General features: G+C 34.5%; 3 protein-coding genes across 4 annotated transcripts; 1 reads left to right on the plus strand and 2 right to left on the minus strand.

Moving 5' to 3' along the window:
• Positions 1-847: 847 nt before the first annotated feature.
• LOC116107463 lies at positions 848-2,226 on the minus strand. The gene is made up of 4 exons (XM_031393730.1): positions 2,222-2,226; positions 1,881-1,974; positions 1,597-1,732; positions 848-1,263 (listed from the first exon to the last, which is right to left on the minus strand). The coding sequence occupies exons 1-4, from the start codon at positions 2,224-2,226 to the stop codon at positions 848-850; spliced, it is 651 nt and encodes a 216-aa protein (XP_031249590.1).
• Positions 2,227-3,760: 1,534 nt separating this feature from the next.
• Positions 3,761-5,459, plus strand: LOC116107424 (homologous-pairing protein 2 homolog). The gene is made up of 6 exons (XM_031393698.1): positions 3,761-3,856; positions 3,976-4,001; positions 4,366-4,633; positions 4,779-4,849; positions 4,938-5,126; positions 5,208-5,459. The coding sequence occupies exons 1-6, from the start codon at positions 3,829-3,831 to the stop codon at positions 5,304-5,306; spliced, it is 681 nt and encodes a 226-aa protein (XP_031249558.1). The 5' UTR covers positions 3,761-3,828; the 3' UTR covers positions 5,307-5,459.
• A 515-nt stretch (positions 5,460-5,974) lies between these two features.
• Positions 5,975-8,364, minus strand: LOC116107487. Of its 2 annotated transcripts, XM_031393750.1 has the most exons (6): positions 8,266-8,364; positions 7,919-8,126; positions 7,728-7,831; positions 7,455-7,626; positions 6,959-7,081; positions 5,975-6,855 (listed from the first exon to the last, which is right to left on the minus strand). In XM_031393750.1, the coding sequence occupies exons 2-6, from the start codon at positions 8,102-8,104 to the stop codon at positions 6,130-6,132; spliced, it is 1,311 nt and encodes a 436-aa protein (XP_031249610.1). In that variant the 5' UTR covers positions 8,105-8,126; positions 8,266-8,364; the 3' UTR covers positions 5,975-6,129. The 2 variants fall into 2 exon arrangements, with proteins under 2 accessions (XP_031249610.1, XP_031249609.1); XM_031393749.1 differs by lacking the exon at positions 8,266-8,364 and having other exon boundaries at positions 7,919-8,256.
• Positions 8,365-13,231: the final 4,867 nt, after the last annotated feature.

The raw sequence follows: 13,231 nt of genomic DNA on the forward strand, positions 1-13,231 counted from the left end.
TGCATTGGAAATGAGTTTGGTTAGAGCTATTTAGAATAATGTGAAGACTACATAAATTTCACTTTGGTTTTATGATTTGTGTTGATGGCTAAGAACTACTAGCAAGGTTCTGTTCAGGTCAGGTGTACTGACATGAAAGTTGGCTGAAGATTTTATGTTGCCATAGCTGATAGCTCCACGTAAATTGAGATTTGAGACTGTTTAACTCAAAATATTTAGAAGGAGTCAGTTGTTTGAATGATGAGTTTCCTTTATTGGCATAAGTTTCAATTGATAGCATATGAACCTTCTCCTATTTTTCAAAGGTAAGTTAAAAGGATATTCCCTCATTTGGCGGCTCTTTCTTCTTCTTAAATTTTGTGATTTGTAAAATGCAAGAAAAGTATATGGAGGAAGGTACTTGCTTGCAAGTTTCAGAGCAGAAGGAATATAAGTAATTAAAAGATCATCAGGATATTCTCTGTTAATGATATAAAGATTCAACAAAATGAAAATTTCATGCTAGCTGTGCTCGCAGAATGCGATAAATGAGCTGATGGTGCGTATCAGATGTCCATGTACATTTTCTGGTCACACACTCAATAGAGTAGCAATGCCGGAATGATATGTGGTTGAACGCCAACAAATAGCAACAGGAGTCTAATACAAGCAAAGAAACTTCTCAAATCTTATCTTGAAACTTCATTCTGATCAATTTAATTATACATCTCAGCCAAAGAATTCACTAACATAAAAGATTCTACAATTTCATTTTCTGTCATAGAGAAAACTGGAAACAAATATCTGCGACTCATACACCGGCTCATTCTAACAATCATCATTGCCTATCAACAATACCACACTTTAGCTATAGTTCCTCATCAAGGTTCAAAAAGAGAAGGTAGGCAATTAAACCAACCACAGGCACAAATCTAAGATAATTCACTATACCCACCTTGCCTGTCTGAATATTTTGCAGGTTGTCACCTATCAACCAAGGCTGGAAAATTATGTAAAGAAAAATATCCCATATGAAGGCATAAGCCAACCTTTCTGATCCAAGATAACTAACCAGGAAGTCCCATCTGTCTGTTATGCTGCCAAAATTTCCATCCATTCGACCATAGAGGGCCCAAAGCACAGATATCAGACATACAGCTCCGCCAACAAGTCCTACAATGGGCCCACCATTTGTCATCACGGAGCCTAGTTGAGAGCGTTTTCTTTGAATATAGTCGGCATCAGCCTCATTCAGCCGTATTGCCATGTAAGGGATTAAGAATGCTGGCATCAGAATAAATATAACTCAATTCTTTGGTTAATAAGAAATCACAACAAACCTTCACTAGTGTCCAAAATTAAAGTTGAAAAACAAGGAGAAAAAGCAAATCAAAGGGCAGCTATGGACTCTGAAGCCCACTGTTGCCAGGATAAACCCATCATAAGATCACACTTGCTACAAAGAAAATCGCCAAAACAGTGATAATTGCTTCAGCCAAATCAAGTATCATACTAAGAGAGGGCACCAACTTAAATTTTTTACGCAAAAGAAATATACATGTGTGGTATACATGGTCAAGTTCATTTAACTAAAGCAAGATTTGAGAGGAAGCTTACTGTTGGTAAGGAACATCTGCAAACCCCATAAAATATCAAGAGAACCCTTGTATCTGTCCCTCTTTCGATCTGTGAATAATAAGGGAGCAAACATGAAGGTCCATCCGATTACAAAGTTGAACAATCCTTCAGACATCTGATTGAAGAATAAAACTAACATCAGAATGGACGTTTACACTGGGATGCAAATGCCAAGAAGCCTCTTAACAGTTGCATCACATTAAAATAAGCATGAAGTACAGTAATCAGTGGCATCATATTTCATTTGTTATAATAATACTTACTGGATGAAGAACTGGAGCATCAATTAAACGAATTCCGACTACTCTGCCAAAAAATTCATTGCACAAATTATCAATGCCTAGCACATGATAAGGACTTGTTCAACAATCCAATTCGGTTAGTAAATCAACTTTCAATTTTAATAAACAAAATGAGTCATGTAACTACTCCCTCTAACCCCTAAAAGACAAGGACAAAGAAACGGATAGAGATATCAAGTCAATTGATGGGAATGAAAATTGTAAATTTCAACTATCCAAATGGCATTAGAAGATGGAAAGATGAGAGTTCTGAATAATTAGCATGGACTTAAAACAAGTTTAACAGAAGTTGATGAGAACACCTCATGGGTTCAATTTATTACTATACACCCATCCAAATTTTATCACAGAGCAATGAAACATGGTTTATACTTTTAGATAGCTATGATTATCCAAAGTAAGTGCATCTCATATTTATCAAGCTTATAGTTGATAACTGATCTACAAAGAAATCCTTTCTCTAAAGAGCAAGTACCATTAACAATAGTTTGACATACCAGCATTTGTCAACGGCAAGATAAAGAAGAAATTGAGAGAAAGGCCCACAAGGGAATTCACTGTTTCTGAGCTGATAGCCCACACTGGATCTCCCTATTAAATAAAAAAATTAATCAACCTTTCTTCTGTAAATACAAAACATTAATAAATACTGAAGTGTCACATTTGAGAAGATATTCTCTAAAACAAATGAATACATTATTAAAAAGCATTACATAAATGTCTAGGCCAAAATTTAATGCATTTAAAAATCTCAAATGTATTTTGAAAAAAATATGATCAGTAACATTCCAAACATTTAAAACCTGCTACACTATACATATATTTGAAGCTGAAATATTTGACATTATTTTCAAAGTCCATGCTTTTTGAAATCATCAACTCAGTGATTTTGAAAATGTCCATATCCACAAAACGAAATCAAATTATTGAAGCATAACACTAAATTCTATTCACAGAACATATGATATACATATAAAATATGGCCTTTAGAATAAATTCACTGAATAAACTACCAGATTACGCACAATTGTAACGTAGAAAAGCAACCCAAGTTTCAACTTTCAATGTCAAGAGAGAAATTTTATAAGTATAAAAAGAGACCCATACTGGAGCAAAGGGAAGTAGGAAGAGCCACAAAATGTAAACAGCTTCGGCAGTCCAGAGAGAAAACTGTAGCACCCGCCGTACTGTATCATTGCCCTCTACAGAGGCGGTAGTAGCATCAGCTACGGTGGGTTTGCGGCGAGCCGCGCGGCAAACGATGGGACTCAAATGTGGCGGATTTTGTTTAGGCCATGTTTGGCTATTGAATTTGATGGCTGAATTGTGCAATCGGCGATAAAACAACTTTGAATTGAATGCTTTGGTTGAAAGAAAGGAGTAGTTGGTGCAGAGCAAAGGCTGAGGCTTAGCTGATGTTACCGTCATCGTCATCTTTTTTGCATCAGTTGCAAGACAATTGGTATTTGGTACTTAAAATTGTTTTTGTTTTTCATATATTAATTTTAAATACAACCAATAAATTTGAAAAATAAACCAAAAAAAAAAAAAATCTGATTTTAGGTTGGTGCAATATTTTTGAGTAAAATTTTCTTCATGTAAAATTTTAAAAAGTATTACGGAAACATTTTCTTTAAAATTGAAAAAAAAAAAATATTTGTGACAAACAGCATACTGACGTGGCAACTTTTGAGCGCGGAATGAGGATAGGCGCGGAAGTGGAGCACATTTGATGCGTAATTTTTAATTTGAATTGGGGGTTGATTTGTCAAAAACCAGAAGCTCTACAACAAAAGAGAAACGCCACCGTTTCGAATTTCAGAATCCTGCTTATGAGGCAAGTTTCGTCCTGGCCAAACATTCGCTTTGATTTTCTTTTACTTATTATTTTCCCGCGCAGTTTGGGTAGATGGCTCCTAAATCTGATAATACAGAAGGTAACTATTACTCTCTAACTTTGATTATTTAAGAATCTATTTTCTCAATTTTGTTATTTTATTAACATTTTCTCTTTTCTGACTCGACGATCATCCTTTTTCTTTTTAAAAATTTTCAGCAATCGTGCTCAACTTCGTGAATGAGGTAATTTTGAATTTCCACGAATTCATTACTGGTCTATGATACGAGCAATAATCAATATTAAGTTGCGCTTAAATTTTGGTGTATAACATTTATTCTCCGTTTGATTGAACATTTTTGTTTTCTTACTGTTTGGGAGATTAAAAAAACTAAATCTATACTTTACAAGCGAGCTTCTATTACTCAGGAAATGGTCAAGAAGTCGATTCGTTTGTTTCACTGGAAATATGATCTTATCTGTAAAGAAGGAAAAATGTGATAGACTGTTTAATTTGATGGAAAATTATTGTCTATTTGTGTATTATTAATTATGTTTGTGGATTGTGCTTTACTCTCTCAAATGCTTTTGTTTATGTTCTTTTTCCAGCAAAATCGGCCCTTAAATTCTCAAAATGTGGCTGATTCTTTACAAAAGTACAACCTTAAAAAGACGGCTGTACAAAAAGCTTTGGATAATCTTGCTGATAGCGGAAAGATTTCATTCAAGGAGTATGGTAAACAGAAGATATACATTGCTAGGCAAGACCAGTTTGACATTCCGAACAATGAAGAGCTTAATCAGATGAAGGAACAAAATGCCAAGCTGCAGGAACAGCTTGAAGAACAGAAGAAGGCAATCACCAGGGTTGAGGGAGGTATAATTTTTATTTTTTTTTGGTATGTGCTATGGAAGAAATTTATTTATTGTGGTAATTAATTAACATTTCATTGGTTGTATGGAACGTTGAAAGGATAGTTTCTGTGTTCTATAGTGACAATTAGCATACACTATTATTGCAGAAATTAGAACTTTACAGTCAAATTTAACATTGGAACAAATACGTGAGAAAGAAGCCAAACTAAGAAAGGAGGTATGTGGCATGGATTATTTGATTTTAATTTACTTTTACCTGTGAGGAAGAATGGAAAAAGCTTAGTAATTTTTTGATTATGTATCAGATTAAGGAAATGGAGGATAAACTGGCTAAATTGCGTGGAGGAGTCACCCTGGTGAAGCCCGAGGAGAGGAAGGCGGTTGAGAAGATGTATTTGGAGAAAGTAAGTCAGTGGAGAAAGCGTAAAAGGATGTTCAAAGATATATGGGATACCATAACTGAGAACTCATCTAAGGATCTGAAGGAATTTAAGGTTCTTTTTACATCATTTATTTCTTCAAACCATATGGTGTTGTGTTGTGCAGATTCTCTAATAGTTGGTCATGTTTTGCAGGAGGAGCTTGGAATCGAATATGATGAAGATGTTGGTGTGAGTTTGCAGGCTTTTTCTGATTTGTTGCAACATGGTAAGAAGAGGCCAAGAGGCCACTGAGTTATTTGTAGTGTTACATACTTAATCGAGGATCAGGCATATAAAAATTTTCAGTTTTCGTTATTGTAGATTCTGCATTTTTGCTAGATCTAGATCTTTAGCTCTGAAAATTAGTTTGTTTGTTTGTTTATTTTTCACAAATGTTATGTGACAAACCTTTCTTTCGTAAATGACAAACCATTTTGAAAGTTAATGTAGTTCTTAAGGGCTTGCTCTTTCTATTATATTTGGTGCATAAAAGTATCTTTTGAGCTGACTTTGTTGAAACCTTTGATTAGTGAGTTGGTTGTTAAAACTCTTCCTTGAAGATAATATTTACATAATCAGTGATTTTTAACAGGCAAATGTATTATTTATTAATTTATCTCTTCTGCAATTTAGTATATGAGAATCGATACATGTAATCCAAAGTCAAGTTTAGGCTGTGCACTGACCATCATGAATGCACATTTAGTCATTATTGTATATTGCCTTTTCTGCACATTCCTCCAGAGAAACATTATTGCATATTTCTCTTACTTTTCCCGTGTTAGTGAAACTTAGGCTTTTATAAATAGTTTGAATATATGGTGCAGTATGTTGATGTGCCATATTACCACTAGCATGTCTTCACATATGATCAACAAATTGAACTTTGAGGCTGAAGTCAATCAGTCATTACATCAAAATTAACACACAAAAAATTTCAGCACTCACTTACATTCCAAATCAATTACACAGTTCAACTTTTTCAAAATTTAATGGGAGAAAAATGAAAAAGAAAAGGCAGTTTAGCTTATCAGCCTAGGCCATGACTACACAAGTCTCAAGACTTACACACATTTTAGTACCCGCGCACTTGTCTGGTGAATCTGGTCCTAACTGACATTGGGCGAGTCGCCATGTCTAAATGCTGTTTAGTTTGCAACACAGATTCTTCAGCTGCATGTGCACTGGATTGTCCACTCTCCACTTTCAGACTAGCTTGAGAGCTTGAACGGATCTGCCTATGAGAAATAACCGAGCCCTCGCTGTCACTGTTGTCAAAATCTATATCCTTCTCTAGTAACTTCAGAGTCTCAGGGTCCACTTCAGTGGACATTGTAGTCACCTTTAATTTTTCTTCTGTTAAATCTGAACTTGAACTAGAAATTGAACTCTCAAGTTCTGCTCCATTCTCGCTGTGTTTTGATTCTGCAGCTTTGCTTTCACCAAGAATTTCCTCAATTTTAGATTCAGATTCAAGTTTTACAGGATCATCTCTTCCAGTTTCTCTTCTTTGCCAAGTACTGGGACCACTGTGATCATCTGGATCATGGAATTCAGATCTTGAGAGTTCCACAGCTGCTCTTGCAGCCGCCGCTGCATGAGCAGCTGACTCAAAAGCTGCCTGAGCCGCATCGGCAACATCCTTGTACTTCTTCCCTGCCTTCATTGAATCAGAGAACTCATCATCTTCTCGGAGATTATTAGGAGAATTTTGTGAATGATCGCCTGGCCTAGTGGGAGATAAATTAGTTGATGTTTTCGGCTCAGTCTGGTTTTGCTTCTTGCTTACATCCAAGATTTCCTGCATCGTTCATAAAAGGCCACAAGTTACGAACAACTGCCAAAGTTTAGGGCGCATTCAAGCAATAAAACTAATGCAATATTTGCTTGTATAGTCTCAATACCTCACTGGAAATAGAAGAGGTATCTTCAAGTTGCAGAACAATGCCATTCTCGGTGGCAATCTCCTTGAGCACTTTCATTCTGTTCTCCAGCTCTGGCTGACGGGTTGACAGCTTTTGTATCATCTACAGAAATCCATGAACAAATATCTTAAAATTAACGTGCCCAAGAATTCAACATAACACATAGTATTCACATATCTTTTATTATCATTATCATTTGACTTAGTCCTAAATATGCATATTCGTCAAATTGAGCATCCATTCTTAAACCCACATTATGACTTTTTGTGGTAATACAGGGCAGTTCTGGAAGCAAAGCCGAGTTCTATGTATAAAGTTTTTGAAAAGGTTATATTGAGGAGGACCGGATGTCTGCCTTTCACAAATAAAACGTTACCTTTTTGCTTTTTCTGTTAAATTGAAAACCTACTCAAACAAGGTACATATCTAACTCACATTTAAAAATAGAAATAAAAAAAAAAAAAAAAAACCATACCCTGGCGTTCACTGCACAATTGTTGCGCAATTCAATAGCACGATTCACAAATTCCTTGCCATAGCGAGACGTGAACAACGCGCGAATTTCTTGAAGCTCTGGGAACTCTCCACATCTCGAAGCTGCAAACAGCAAGGTCGATATTGGCTCCCTCAATTCAATGGGACACTCTCTGCAACCAAAAAAAAAAAAATTAAGCCCAGAAATGAGAATTCCGACAAATAAATAAAAGAACTTCCTTCATAAATCTGTAAATGTATATATGAAACTAACTTGTCTTGTTCAATGAGGTGAACCCTTTCTATAAGTAGATTGCAGTAGCTTTCCATCATAATGAAAGCATCCAACATGTTTCGCTCTTTGATCACATGCTCAACCTGAACAACAAAAACAACCAGATCTCTCTCTAATCATACATAGACCAGTTAACAAGTAAATTATTAAAGATATCGTATAAATCTTACTCGAAGGAGAGCACGTTCTTGGTGGCCTTGTTGGAGGAGTTGAACGACATCGGAGCGGGCCTGGTTGCACTTGACTTGGCGCTGGTTCTTGAGGACGGCAAGGCGAGAAATGGCAAGATTGACTTGTGGCTTGAACTTGTAGGACTTGAAGTTTCTTCCAAACAGAGCATCAAGTTTCTTTCCCATCCCAACTCTTCTCTTTAATCAGCTGTGTTAAGAATAAGATTTGAATCAGAGCGTGGCAGAGAAAGTGATTAGTGATTAGTACAGTAGGCAAAAGAGAACAAACAAGCAGAGGCTTGTTTGCTTCTTTTTGAGATGACGAGGGAGAATGTAGTTGGTATTACCAATTCCAATTTTAGTAGTAATAATACGTGTTTTTTTGTGGGCTTTTCTTATTAATTAAGTCTACGCTGTGTGAGGAACGGCGTAATCTGAAAACGAGACTTTTAAACGCGGTTTTCTGTCTGTAACTTCCGCGATATACGGCCTCTGGCTCCACATTTTATTACGAGAGAGGTGAGACTTCATCCACACGCACAACAGGTACGTGAGAAACAGTCTCCATACTTCATCTTTTATAATTTATATCAATAATATTATACTTACAAACAAATCTTATCGAGATTTTCATACAAAGTGAGGTGACAAAAAATAAATGAAAGAGTAAAATAAAAAGTTAAACTCATTAAATTTACTCTTCCATTCATTTTTTATTACATCACTTTGTATGGAGATCTTTGTAAAAAAATTTTGTAAGTATAGTATTACACAATTTATATTATCTATTTGTGTTGTGTAATGCAGGGAAAAGACTTTTCGCGGTAGCTTTAGTCTTCAATCAAATGACGCTATAAATTAGCTTATAAATTTGATCAGATTTTATTTATAAATACTACCATTCCTGTGCTTGATTCAAAGAATATTGAATTACTAAAAAGTTATATTAAAATTATTACGAACCTTTAGGAAAATGAGTTTGGTTTGTTGGAATAAATTAGTGAGTATATTATTTAAATTATTGAATTGTTCTCTAATTAAATATTATTATTATATTATTATGTAATATTATTATTTAGATTATTATTTGAATTATATAACCCCCCTATATTTAAAAAACTAGCAAAAACAACCCTATAATAAAAGTTTGAAAATCAACAATGCACCTCCACCAACCTAGCCACTACTGGCCGCCGGCAACCTAACGATGCACAGAAGGTAGGAAATGACCTTCGTGTGCCATATGACCATTTCCAGTCACAGATCTGGCTGAAAATGGCCATATCGGCGCACGACAGCTATTTTCGACCTTCTGTGCACCGTTCCGACGGCGGTTGGCCGTCGACAGCCGACGACGACAAGTGGGTGGGGGTGGCGGCTTGGGTGAACTGCATTTTATTTTTAATTCAAGGGTAATTTTGTCCAAAAAGTTAATTAATTTGGGTGAAATAGTAAAAGTCATATTCATGTAAATTAATTTAAAAATAAGGGTATTATTGTCCTAAAATTTTATTAATAAGGGATAGAACTGTAACAAAAAAAAAAAATTATCTTGGCAATCTTACAATACCTAAGAAAATGGAAGTAATCAAATTACATCCAATATTGTCAACAGTAACTACTATTAGTATAGGAAGATTATTGAAATTTTATATTATTTGACAACCAAACGTGATAATCAAGTAATATAAGATGACATAACCTTAGTAATCTCATATAACTCCTAACCAAACGCCTTCTTAATGTTAATAGAATAATGATATGTTTACAATTGAGTCATACAACCAGACACACAATCAGACAAAACATATAGAATAGAGTAATTATTTTATATGAATTTTGTGCAATTTTTGTCTTATTATATAACTCAGTTGTAAATATAACATTATTCATGGTAATAAATAGTACCAATAATTTGATAGTTGACATTTTCATCCCTTTCTCTCAATATATGCATAATAAAGTTGATTTGAAAAGTAATGTACTTCTGAGTCAATTTCAATCCATAAGCTAGCATGTTTTTCTCTTTTCTTTAATAGCTGAAGGTGAAGGATCACATTGCAAGTTAAAATGTCACCAACAAAAGCTGCCCCGTCCATTAGAAGCTTCATAGAGATTTAACATTTTATATTTTAATTAGAGGTACTATTTGTAATGATTGAGGCATAATAATCAATATATTTTAATCAGCATTATTTAATAGACCAGAAACCAAAGAGAGAGAGATTTCTTCTCTAATGCTTGACTTTAATAAAGAAAAGATCTAATGGAAGATACAAGGAAAATCCTATGAAGTTATGTCATTTTTCTCATTAAATACTTTACTCTGAGCTATAAATGCTTCAATTGGAAACATCAGAAATTTGATAAATCAAAGGACCAATCATTCAAGTAAAATAATAGAAAAGTTTAGTGATTCCAGACTGGATCATTTGATGTTATTATGATAGGAAAAGGTTAGTTCAACAAACTTCTGATTTAAATAGATTATTAAAGACGTCAACTCCAATTCAGATTCAAGTTTGAACTCGTAAACTTACATTAACAAGAATAGGATGTAAAGATCCAGATCTAAACACAAATTATGGTAAAAAAATAAAAAATAATTCATAAAAAGTAAATAAAGAAAACTCACAGTAGTGTTGCGCACGAACCAGCTTAATAGCTTTCTGTGGTAGAAATTCTTGAGCTTAATAATTTCAAATCTGCATTTTTTTTTTTTATATGTATTTGCCATTTAAACAAAATTCTTGCTGCCATTTATGCAGAGTTTTAACCTGATTCAGCAACTACTAACTAATGTAACTACCCAATCAACAACTATAGAACGAAATTTAGAAAATTACAGCTCTTCTAAATCCACGCGTTTAAATTTGTTAATTTTGCAATCAAGATATACCTCTACACTTTCCTAAGGCTGTTATTTAATATTTATGCATATATCAAAACCAAAAACATGTTTGTCGTTCGGTAGGAATATTAATTGGTTATTATATGCAAGTTAGAAGTTACTAGAAGCAAATTTTATTAATTTTTTAATTCAAATTAAAACTTATATAATTTATTGTTTTAAACTAATTAAGCTGCTTGTGGATGCGGTTCATTTGTACCCAAATCATCGAGATTTTCTTAATTTCAAGACCTCGATCCAATTGACCGTTGTTACTTGGTCAAAGGACAACTAACCACCGATGTCCCCATCATAAGGAGAGGAAATTTTACAATTTTCAAGACTATAGTGCAATTGCAAACCTACTGCCAGATTTTAGTAATGAATACCAGTGTTTTAAATCTCCTATTTATACAAACTCTTATACAAGGAGAGTTTATATAAACTGACATGACATATTGCAAAGCATGTCATATAACATTAGAACCTAAGTAACTTAATGTCACATTAATGTTACGTGAACGCTTATATCACGTGACACTCACATGATGTATCACGTCATTTTGTACAAACTCTTTGTATAACTTTCTTTGTACAAAGAGTTTGTACAAATAGTTTTATCCTTTAAAACCCAATCAATTAAGTCGACTTGAGCCTTCATTAGATCGGATTGCAAATTTTACTATTCATTGAAAACTCTAAATATTAGAACATCAATCCATGAATAATTGAAGACTAAAATGTTAAGACTTTTGAAAAGAAATAGCTAGTGAGTGTAATGGTGGGCAACGACGGTGATTTTCTATGAATAAATCGATCGAAAATCACAGAACTATGTCATCAGAAAAAGCCTATTGTTGCCAACAATTGAGGCAAGAAATAGAGGAGTGAGACTGGTTTTGGTCAAGAGGCTTAAGAGAGTATTTTTGTGGTGATAGTATTATCATCGCCGGAAACAAGCCCTATTTGTCGACGTCAACAATGGTGTTTAAGGTATTTCTGCAAAATTTCAAACCTATAAAGGCTTACAATAATTTTCAAAGGTATTTTTGTTAGATTTCAAACCTTTAAACACTGGTCAACTTGAGAACACTATTTAACCGAGACTGGACCGACCGATTCGACCGATTTGACCAGGACTCGAACAGATGTTCGGTCCGAGTTAATATTAAACCCGCTTATATGTAACAAACCATTTTGACCCGCAATTAAACTAGATAAAAAGTGAAAACCGTTTCATCCAACCGGACCGCCTAGAAAATCGGTTCTCTATTTCAAAAAGAAAAAAAGAAAAAAAGTTTTCTTTGTTAAAGTCAAGAAGAAGAAGTAAGGGGAAGGGAAGGGAAGGGAAGGAAGAAGTGGCCAATTTGGACCTCGTTTGGCTAGATTGCGGCCGTCATGTGAAGTAAAAGGAGGGGGAAGAAGAAACAGAAGAGGAGAGAAAGAGAAGAGGAAAGAAAAATAGTTGCGATAAAGAGTGAAAAGTGATGGAAAAGAGAAGAAAATGACCGAGGAGAGAGAAAAGAAAAGTGATGGAAAAAGAGAAAAAAGAAGAAAGTGATGAAGGGAGAAAAATAAATGATAAATATGACATGATTAATTGTTTAGAAATGTTAGACCGGTTAAACAAAATTGGGTTAAGGAATGATTCGGTTTTTAAAACAATGCCCGGCCCGGCCACTTTGCTGGGTTTCACCCCAGATTGGGTTATAAAACACTTAATGAATACTATTGTTTTCAATTATTACGACTCACAAACCCAATAATACGGTAATAATTTACTTCCATTGACAGATAAGCGAAATACCAAAAGATTAAAACAAACGAGAAAAGAGATCACTATTTTCAATCCATTAATTCAACAAGAAGTCAAGTTAGTTCGTACAATCAGATATATAATTGCTAATGCAGTTCCGAATTGCCATATTCAGGGGCATTGGAATTACACTTCTCGTACCATCCAATTAAATATAAGCTAACATTCCTCCATGTTAGTTCCGTGGCTTCCGCAGGTCCAAAAACCAGACAATAACGATGATTTGATGTTGAGGATTAGACCAAGAAAGCACTGGGACTTTTTGAGCATTACTTGGATTATGTCACAAGGTTCAACACGCAACTGATATTTCACAAAGTGATTCACCACATAACAATACACAACCACACCTCTCATTTATGCACATACATGCAATTCAAACCACATTTTTTTCAATTTCATCAACTCCAAAACTGCATCAACCATGATAGGTAACTGATGGGTCTAAATATAAAATTCTGGGCATCCACATATCCAATTGCACACTAATCCAGGCAAGCGAGAGAACTAATTTATGCTAGAGCAGCAAGAGAATATAAAAAAAAAAAAGAGTAGAGACTAGATCAACCGTACATTTCTTATCAAATACCGACCTAGGAAGGGTTAA

Source organism: Pistacia vera, unplaced genomic scaffold (assembly GCF_008641045.1).
Source record: "Pistacia vera cultivar Batoury unplaced genomic scaffold, PisVer_v2 Contig539, whole genome shotgun sequence".
Classification (NCBI taxonomy): domain Eukaryota; kingdom Viridiplantae; phylum Streptophyta; class Magnoliopsida; order Sapindales; family Anacardiaceae; genus Pistacia; species Pistacia vera.

What these genes read in the sequence shown, in the direction of transcription:
- LOC116107463 (XM_031393730.1), bottom strand. An exon ending in ATGCTCCAGTTCTTCATCCA is followed by an intron (nt 1,733 to 1,880) that starts GTAAGTATTATT and finishes TTCTTCAATCAG; the next exon opens with ATGTCTGAAGGATTGTTCAA. An exon ending in GCAGATGTTCCTTACCAACA is followed by an intron (nt 1,264 to 1,596) that starts GTAAGCTTCCTC and finishes TTCTGATGCCAG; the next exon opens with CATTCTTAATCCCTTACATG.
- LOC116107424 (XM_031393698.1), top strand. Translation starts at nt 3,829, where the DNA reads ATGGCTCCTAAATCTGATAATACAGAAG. An exon ending in AAGCCAAACTAAGAAAGGAG is followed by an intron (nt 4,850 to 4,937) that starts GTATGTGGCATG and finishes ATTATGTATCAG; the next exon opens with ATTAAGGAAATGGAGGATAA. An exon ending in AGGATCTGAAGGAATTTAAG is followed by an intron (nt 5,127 to 5,207) that starts GTTCTTTTTACA and finishes CATGTTTTGCAG; the next exon opens with GAGGAGCTTGGAATCGAATA.
- LOC116107487 (XM_031393750.1), bottom strand. Translation starts at nt 8,104, where the DNA reads ATGGGAAAGAAACTTGATGCTCTGTTTGGAAGAAACTTCAAGTCCTAC. An exon ending in AAGAACGTGCTCTCCTTCGA is followed by an intron (nt 7,832 to 7,918) that starts GTAAGATTTATA and finishes TTTGTTGTTCAG; the next exon opens with GTTGAGCATGTGATCAAAGA. An exon ending in CCTCTTCTATTTCCAGTGAG is followed by an intron (nt 6,856 to 6,958) that starts GTATTGAGACTA and finishes TGAACGATGCAG; the next exon opens with GAAATCTTGGATGTAAGCAA.